This window comes from Mesitornis unicolor, unplaced genomic scaffold (assembly GCF_000695765.1).
Source record: "Mesitornis unicolor isolate BGI_N332 unplaced genomic scaffold, ASM69576v1 scaffold53801, whole genome shotgun sequence".
Classification (NCBI taxonomy): Eukaryota; Metazoa; Chordata; class Aves; order Mesitornithiformes; family Mesitornithidae; genus Mesitornis; species Mesitornis unicolor.
Window position 1 is genome coordinate 1 of NW_010162833.1, and position 8943 is coordinate 8943.

Here is an 8943-nt window from a genome sequence, read left to right on the forward strand (position 1 = left end):
TGATTCTGTGATTCTGTGATTCTGTGATAGGAATCATTGATGAGGTGATAACTTTGTTTACTATTCACTATTCGTGCTTGTATGGAAATCTTATATTCACTGACTTGATGACCACGGCTTTCTAAAGAGGAAAAGTTTCTTTTTATGGTTCACAGATTATCCAGCATTTGTCTGTAGATGACAAAGGTAGTGTGTGAACAAACAAAACCTTTTCCTAAATGGTATGTCTAGTACTAAATGTTTACAGAGTTGTTTGCTATTACCATTTTTAAACATATTTTTTAAAACTTATTTTATGATTTTTAAATGGGAATGAACTTACTAAAACATTACTAAAGGAAATTTATGGAAACAGCTGATTTTATTATAAAAGGTACATTAAACAAAATATGACCCTTAGCAGTATTTTTGTGTGTTTTTCAAAACAGCTCATAATTATAGCTCACTATAAAAAATAATGGATGAAGCAGAAGATTTGGTTGAAGATGTGCTCACTGAGTATGCTGTACAGCTTAGCATTCAGGAATCAAATGGGCCCAAACCACCAGTGTGTTCCAGCTATAATGACAGGTATTGTCAGTTCAATATGTGTTAGAGATTATGCCGTATTTTAACAATGTTTTGAGAAACTGATATTTACTGCTTTATATCATGCTTAAAACAGTTCTTAGTTTGACTGTTGCTCCTCTTTCTCTTGAGTAAACGAATACTTCCCTTAGCTTTTCAGGCCATTTACCTTCTTATGCAAAGTGTGTGTGTCAAACAAAGCTGAACTTTGTCTTAATAGAAGTTCTTTGGCAATAATCCCATAAATACATTTTATAGATTGAACTCTCTAAAATGGAAAGATGTAGAACTGTAAGGCTTGGGAGACTTAAACTTTCCTCATTTACTGTGGGTTCTCATGAAGGTTTGGGTCCTCATGGGGCTCCTGTTTTAGGACTGGAATCTCCCTTTCACTGAAGGTTGTCATTAGAGCCACTGGTTACTCTTGTTATTTGACTGGTTTTTAGTTTGTTGTTTGTTTTTGTTTTTTTTTTTAATTTAATTTAATTTATTTTTTTTATTCAATCTTACCTATTTTTTAATATGCTTTTATCACCAAAATATTTCAAGGAACTAGCAGGCACCAGAATTTAACTTCTATCTCATGGAGTTTTAAATTATACTGTTAAAAACATTACAACTCTTTTTCAGGGAAAAATGATACCATTGATGTAATGAAACTCTCCTTCATTAGTGAATATTGACATTCTGACACCATCACTTTCTCATTTGCTGCCTAAGGTTTCTGAATCTGAAGGGCTCCTTTCTGAAGTGTGCAGCAAATACAGCTTTTTAGTCCATATCAGAATTCTTTACCAAATTAAGACTTGTGTCAGGTCAGCCTGCAGCAGGAAAAAAAAACTGAATACCCGGAACATCCAGAGGTGTAACTTAGGAGGGGACAAGGCTCATCAAGATTGTGGTTGATGTATTCAAAGGAAAGTTGGCTTAGATGAGAACCTAATGGAAAATATTGAATAAATTGTTTAATGCATCTATTTTTTTGTTTATATTTTCTATTTTCTGCTCTTTTTTCTGGATAGTTTTGCACCACCTAGTGAGGAAAATAGGAAAATTGTAACATCCATAAAGCAAGGTAAAAACCCTAAAATAAAATAGCTCCTTTGCAAATCTGAAGTTCCCATGTATTATTTTTCCAACTACATCTTATTTATCTGATGGATTTTTTTTAAGGTCAGGTGTTTGGGCTCCAAGAACTTGTGAAACAGAAATATGCTTTGGATGAAGCTGATGAAAGAGGGTGGTTTCCACTGCATGAGGCTGCAGCTCAGCCAATTCAGCAAATACTTGAAATCATTTTAGATGGTGAGTAAGGTAAAAATAACCCACAAGATAAGGGGAGCAGCAGAGAAACACAGAACAATAAACAGCCATCCACAACAACAACCTGTGCTCAAACAACCTATGATCAAATCCTCTATGGAGCATCTTGCTTATGTTGTTTAAATACTCAGGCAAATTTTCATTTGGGAAAGTTGCATCAATTTTCACCAGCGAAGAACTCGGTTGGCTTTTAATGTTTTGTTCAGAAGTCTACAGACAGAGCAAAAAATGCTGTTAGTACTGCCTGTTTGGCAGTTTGGCAGTACTAGCCTGTTTGCCTGTTTGGCAGTACTAGCTAGGTTAAGTTAAACATAATTACAAATTATTTTCATAAAGACTTAGCATTTAAGGATTTCATGTATATGTGTATGTGTTAACAGCCTTGTGCTTTAATTTTGTTTTATCTTTTCTCACTTTCTTACCTCTAGCATCTTATAAAGCAATGTGGGAATACAAAACAAGCGATGGAGAAACACCATTAACTTTGGCAGCAAAAGCTGGCTTTGTGGATAATGTACGAACGTTGCTGGAAAAGGGTGTTTGGCCCAATACCACAAATGACAAAGGAGAAACTCCACTGCTTATTGGTAATTGCCTCCTTTCCTTGGGTTTCAGCAAAGTGAGTGGCAGCACTTCCCCCTCAGCTAAGTACTCACCCAGGTACTCCTGCTGGCTTGTTTAGATGCTGGTCTTTTTAGAGGAAATTAAATGCCCAACAGTTGGTGAAACATACCGAGCGTTCAGTTCAGCACTCATTGTGCTTTCAGTGATCACTGGGCTGCTCTTAAAGCCGCTCATTATGCTTTAGGTGATTGCTGAGCTGCTTCTAAGAAAATGGGACCTATTTGTTTGTTCAAGACACCTTCTCTGTATCTTCAGGTGCTCTAAGACCCTTACCAACCTGGTCCTCTTTGACCATCTTAAGGTAACAAGAATGGTACAAGAATAAGCTGTTGCTTTAACTTGAATGTACTTTTTCTGGAGGTCTGGAGGTTTTTGGGAGAATTTTAGTTTTATCAGATGACTTACTCATGAGTTGGCAGATATTTGCAGTTTCAAACATCTCATTTTCCTCCCTTCTTGCACTGAAAATAAGCTTCAGCTGCATTTCTAAGTAATACCCCAATCTAAAGAAAAATTATCCCTTTGGAATATTTTATGCTATTGGTAGACTTAAATGAGCTTTAATATACATGAATAATTTAGCTGTATCACCATCTAATTTCTGTTAAATGTCAAAACATCTCCATTCTTAAGAGAATCTATGAAATTAATACTATATATAGTACAATTATAAGTATTAAAATATTCAGTTCTCTGAATTTCCGTTAACTTTCATCAGATAAGATTACTATATTAACATTTTAAGGCCCTGAAACATTTCAAGAGTGTTCCTCTGCAATATCTTGCTTTGTGTTGTTTCAGCTCTCTTCAATAATTTTAAGGCCGTGAAACTTTGAAGCTATTTTCAGCCTTTGCTTTTAATGAATCTTGCGAAGAGTTAACTACAGCTTACAAAAAGGGTCTTTTCCCTTATAAGGACAATATATTTTCCTAAATATTTCTTTATACAAACTGCTGAAAATGAGGTTTTTCAGCTATCTGTCGCTTTTTGTGATCAGGTGCTTAAAGCTTAATAGATGAGGCTCATGATTTAGTTACTCCTTTTAATTTTAAAGCTCTGGATTAAAAGGCTCTTCTGTACGAAGGTAAATGCTGAAGAAGTATCTAATGGAATGAATTCTGCTTCCAGAATTACATTTGGTAATACTCTGCTTCAAAGCAATTGTGGATAATTATGAAGACTGTTGCCTCTTAAGAAACCTTCTTACTTGTGTAATGGGACATTCACAAAGGTTAAATTTGCTCATCCTGTGATGCTGATCTCTCCCAGCTCCCCCACCAGTCAGTGGAGAGATTTGCTGTTCCAAACAGTAGCTCAGAAGTGAAATTAGACTCTTACTCGGGATCACTATTTTATATGTAAATTATTTGAACATTTAGTTATCTATGAAAATTTCAAACCTTGAGCCTCAAAAGGGCAGAATGTGGCCTTTAAGTGTGACGGATGTCAACTGAACTTTGGCTGATGACAGCCACTGAGTAGACAGTAGGATTAGAGTTACCAGGTGACAAAGTCACAAGTGGAATTTTCTGGGTACATGGTAATGTTTGCATCAACTTTAGAAGTAAGGTCTGTATTCAAATATGTTCTCTTTATTGTTGTTTTCTTGAGTTACACGTGCTTCTGCTTTCTGAGAATTGATGCATTGCTGCTTTTGCCCTCCGTGCTCCAAACTGACATATTTTCCAGCTTGTGTTGTTTTACCTTGATTCCTCAAGCAGCTGGAATTACCATTTATTTACCACTAAATTGGATTCCCAGGTTTCTAGGACTGGAAATCTTTTAAATTTCCTTCTCTCAGTAAACAAGAAAAAGATTTCTTTTTCTTTTTCTATTTGTTTTTTTTTTCTTTTCTAAACTTATTAGATGTCTTTAATTTTCAAGACAACATGCCTGAAAATATAATTGTATTATTTTCTTTATTTTTTGACTGTCTTTAAGCCATAAGAAGAGGTTCTTTTGAAATGGCATACACTCTGATTAAACACAACTGTCGTATCCACCAGCCATGTGTAAAACGTTGGTCAGCAATGCACGAAGCTGCAAAACAGGGACACAAAGACATTGTTGCTCTTCTTCTGAAGAATGGTGGAAATGTGAACCTTAAGGATGGATACGGAGTAACACCATTAGGTGTTGCTGCTGAATATGGTCACTGTGATGTGCTGGAGCATCTTATTCATAAAGGTGTGTGGTCAGGTAAAAGAGAAATACACCTCTGCACTGGCATATATCTTGCCTGGTTGTTGAGGTGTTTTAGGGTGATCATGGAAAAGGAAAGAAAGAGTAATGGTGAATGAGAAGATTTGGTTTCTTGGAAGGCAAGGAAGCATAGATGAGTGTTCGTGCTAGACTGGAGTGATGCTTACATGTTTCCATATGCTTGTGAGAGGCAGAGTTGATACCAATGTATTTCAGTCAAGGAGGGACTTACTGTTATATGTGCCCTTCTTGCCTTTATTTCTCTTTACTCTCCCCCCCCCTCCCTTCCTTCTAAATAATTATATTGGTATTAATTAATGAAATTAAGTCTTTTTTAAATATGCCAGAATTTTTAAAATCCTCAGTTATATCACAGTCAAAGCAGACCTCACTCAGGTGAGCATTTGAACTTGTATCTGTACAACTCTTGGTTTGCCTTTGAGTTTTAAGTTTGCCACAAGAAATATTTCTTGTTTTTAGTAAAATTTTAACTTAACTCTGCAAATTGAATTTAACTGCAAATTAAGAGGAAAATACTCTGGGATTGTTTTTATGAAGTTCTGCAAATCACTTTGGTTATAATTATAAACTCTGTATCCTCCTTTAAGGTGGAGATGTCCAGGCCTTAGCAGATGATGGGGCATCGATACTGTTTGAAGCAGCTGGAGGAGGCAATCCAGACTGCATAGCCCTTCTTTTGGAATATGGAGGAAGTGGAAATGTGCCTAATAAGGCAGGACTGCTTCCCATACACAAAGCAGCTTATGAGGGGCATTACCTGTGAGTATGAGCTTGGACTTTACATTTTCTTCAAGATACAGAGTGGTACAAGGTCACAGTGAAGAAGATTGTGGTAAACTTGCAAATGTATGAATTATTTTTATTTCAGAAATGCCTAAGTTACATTATTTTGAATTAACTTAATGTGTTTGAACACTTGAAGTGTTTTTAGCATAAACATAGCAAAATGCAAAACATACTTCTTAGAACTAACTGAAAACTACTGAAACAACTTAAACACGAGGTCTTGTTTGACAGTGCTTAAAACTGATGTTTCTGTATTTGCATCATCTTGTGTAATGTGTCTAGCTGGTAATTTAGTATATAGCTGGATGAGGGTCATTTTCTTCATGTAGGAAAGTGATGCCTAACTAGTTTTATTCACTGTTTTTTAGGGCCCTGAAGTACCTCATTCCAGTCACATCCCAAACTGCAATCCAGAAAAGTGGGTTAAGCCCTGTTCACTCAGCAGCAGATGGCCAGAATTCACAGTGTCTAGAACTCCTCATTGAAAATGGTTTTGATGTCAATACTCTCTTAGCTGAACACATTTCAAATAGTTACGATGACGAAAGGAAAACCGCACTTTATTTTGCTGTTTCTAACAATGACATTCTTTGCACTGAAATATTGCTCAAAGCAGGGGCAAATCCAAACAAGGATGCTTTGAACTGTCTTCTTGTGGCAGTGAGAGCTGGCAACCACGAAATTGTAAGGCTGCTCCTATCTTACGGAGCAAACGTCAATTGCTATTTTATGTTGGTTAATGATACACATTTCCCCAGCGCCATTCAGTATGCCTTGAATGATGAGGTGATGCTGAGGCTGCTGCTCAACCACGGATATAACGTGGAGATGTGTTTTGACTGTATGCATCAAGATATCTTTGGAAATTCTTTTGTGTGGTCAACTCCAGAGGAAGAGATTCTCCCCGGGTGGACTTCTTCTGTGATAAAGGATAATCCAGTAAATACAAACCTTCCTTCCTTTGCCCTTTTCATTAGCCAGCTTTAAACATTTCAGATTATTGCGCAGAATTAAGATTAATGTACTGGCAAAATCTTTTTCTAAAACATGCTAAAAATAAAGCAGGCCTTTTTCATTTTCTACTCTGAGATAACGAAAATTATGTACATAGAGTGGTTTTAGTTTAGGGTTGATTTATGAGACATTTAGGAAGAAAATGTTAAGAAGTCATGAGGCAGAATCCTAGAATTTCTGTTCCTGTCCTAACCAATGGAGTAGATGTGTATTCAAAGAGATACTGCATTCGAATAAAACAGTGCTGCAGATTATAACAATGTTATAATAATTATTGGCATTCAGGGCTGTCCAGATGAAAGGGATCCCAGAAGTTAAGCATGGAAGATTACTTTTAAAGTAACCTACCTAGGCATCAATTTATGACTGCTCAAGGTCTCTGCTAATACTTTGTTTAAATTACTTTGTGTATTTTTTTTAAAATGTGTTATCTTGGCATTCCTTTGCACAAATTTTGAATTTATGACTCGGTGTGTTTTCCCTTTCAGTTCTGTGACTTTATTGCTGTTCCTTGGTTGAAACATTTAGCTGGAAAAGTGGTTCGTGTTTTTATAGATTACATGGATTATGTTCCTCTATGTACAAAAATTAAGTTTGTCTTGGAAACACAGAAAGAATGGACAGAGATACGTCAGATACTGGGTAAATATCTAACTTCCAGTTACTGATGTTATAATTTATTATAGGAGACTTTAATTGCTTATGTCAGGTCACATTCATCCCAAGTGTTTTAGCAGTCCAAATGTGTACTAGCTAAGAGCCAGGTTGTACCCGTCATCTAGTTTGCAGATGAAGACAGATCTTTACCTATTGCCACATTAGTTAATTGGACTGGAATATGGCAAACTCGCACCTGGTGAGAATTGATACATTAAGGCATGTCACTGCTCTGTGGGGGAAGCCATTTTAGTTAAGCAAGACCACTGAGGCATTTCTCAAACTTATTAACCCATGTGACACCAGTCATTGCACAGCTATGGGGCACAACTTGTTTACTGAGGAATATTGCTCGCACTTCCATCCTTCTTTTTGCTTCCTTGATCTCTCAAGTCTATTAATCATTCAAGGATTATCATAAGAGCATGTTTTAGATCCCATTATGTTCAAGGTAGTAGGTGGTAACAATGAGTGTGTCATCAAAATCTGTGTACCACCATTTCCTAAGTCAGATTTACATGATAGACATCTAGAGTTGCCATTACTAATACTGTAACTGAATAATATTTCTTATATATGCTTTACTTTGGAAGTTCTACACATTAGCCTGGACCTTCCACCATCGGTGGCACCAGAGATAGGTTTCACACACCTTATCTTAAAAAAAATCTGTTGGCGAATGTATTAAATGTACTTTTTGCATAAATTAATTTTATATTATTTTAAAACCATAATATTTATGTTTAAAACTGGTACCCTGTATTTAACTTTACTTCAGTATTTCACACTGGCATGCAGAGGAACTCCTTTTTGTTAGTGTCACAGGAACATGTAAATTGGTATAATACTGGTATTTTGAGTATGTTGAAAGTTTTTGTTAGGTTCAGGAAGGCTGAATTAAACTGAGCTCTGGTCTGGTCCTGGTGCCTTATTGATACAGGAGAAATGGAAGGTGCCGTGGCTGGCCTCAACATGCAATTTTTAAAAGGCGCACCTAGGGAAAGGTTCGTTGATTACCATTGATTATGCTAAATAAAGTCCTAGTTTAGGTGTTCAGATGGGTGCTTTGGGAACAGAGTAAAGTGTACATATTTCCAAAAGTGAGACGATAATGTTAAGCAGATATCTGCCAGAATAAGTTTGACTAATATCAGTGTTGTTTATCATCACAATTCTGAAGTGAAAAGAATGGTATTTTACTCAGAAGTGGCAAAATAATAACGCCCCAAGGTAATAGATTTTGGTATTAGTTTTATTAGAGCATGTTTTGAGATTGTGAACTGGCTTACAATCATTGTTAATGGCATTGTTTTTTCCACCTTTTATCTCTCACTGGTTTTTTTAGATAATCCTCGCCCATTGAAACATCTGTGTCGTCTGAAAATACGTAAACTCTTGGGGTTAAGGAGACTCCAGAATCTGTCAGCCATGAAGAAGTTTCCACTTCCACCAGTTCTCAAAAACTATATCCTATATAAAGAATATGATCTGTATGGAAAAGGAATACATCTAGAATAGTTTTTAAAAACAACTGCGTACAGTCTGTAATTTGATTAATCTCCTCACTGTTTTTTACTAGCTGCAGAGCTGCTTGGTGTTTCCTACACATTCACAACCTTCTGGTATTTGTTGATAATAGTTATTTCATGGGAACAATTTTTTTCTTCAAAACTAGTACATTAAAGCTCATGTTTTAACACAACACAGTACTATCCAAATATAGGCTAAAATCAGAATAAAGACACTAT

General features: G+C 36.0%; 1 protein-coding gene across 1 annotated transcript; it reads left to right on the top strand.

Moving 5' to 3' along the window:
* The first annotated feature begins 457 nt into the window (after positions 1 to 457).
* Positions 458 to 8713, top strand: ASB15 (ankyrin repeat and SOCS box containing 15). Its single transcript, XM_010193733.1, has 9 exons — positions 458 to 570; positions 1590 to 1642; positions 1741 to 1872; positions 2319 to 2477; positions 4457 to 4702; positions 5326 to 5497; positions 5893 to 6463; positions 7027 to 7180; positions 8541 to 8713. Exons 1-9 carry the CDS (start codon positions 458 to 460, stop codon positions 8711 to 8713), a joined length of 1773 nt encoding a protein of 590 aa, XP_010192035.1.
* Positions 8714 to 8943: the final 230 nt, after the last annotated feature.

What these genes read in the sequence shown, in the direction of transcription:
- ASB15 (XM_010193733.1), top strand. Translation starts at nt 458, where the DNA reads ATGGATGAAGCAGAAGATTTGGTTGAAGATGTGCTCACTGAGTATGCT. An exon ending in TGTAACATCCATAAAGCAAG is followed by an intron (nt 1,643 to 1,740) that starts GTAAAAACCCTA and finishes ATTTTTTTTAAG; the next exon opens with GTCAGGTGTTTGGGCTCCAA. An exon ending in CTGTGATAAAGGATAATCCA is followed by an intron (nt 6,464 to 7,026) that starts GTAAATACAAAC and finishes TTTCCCTTTCAG; the next exon opens with TTCTGTGACTTTATTGCTGT.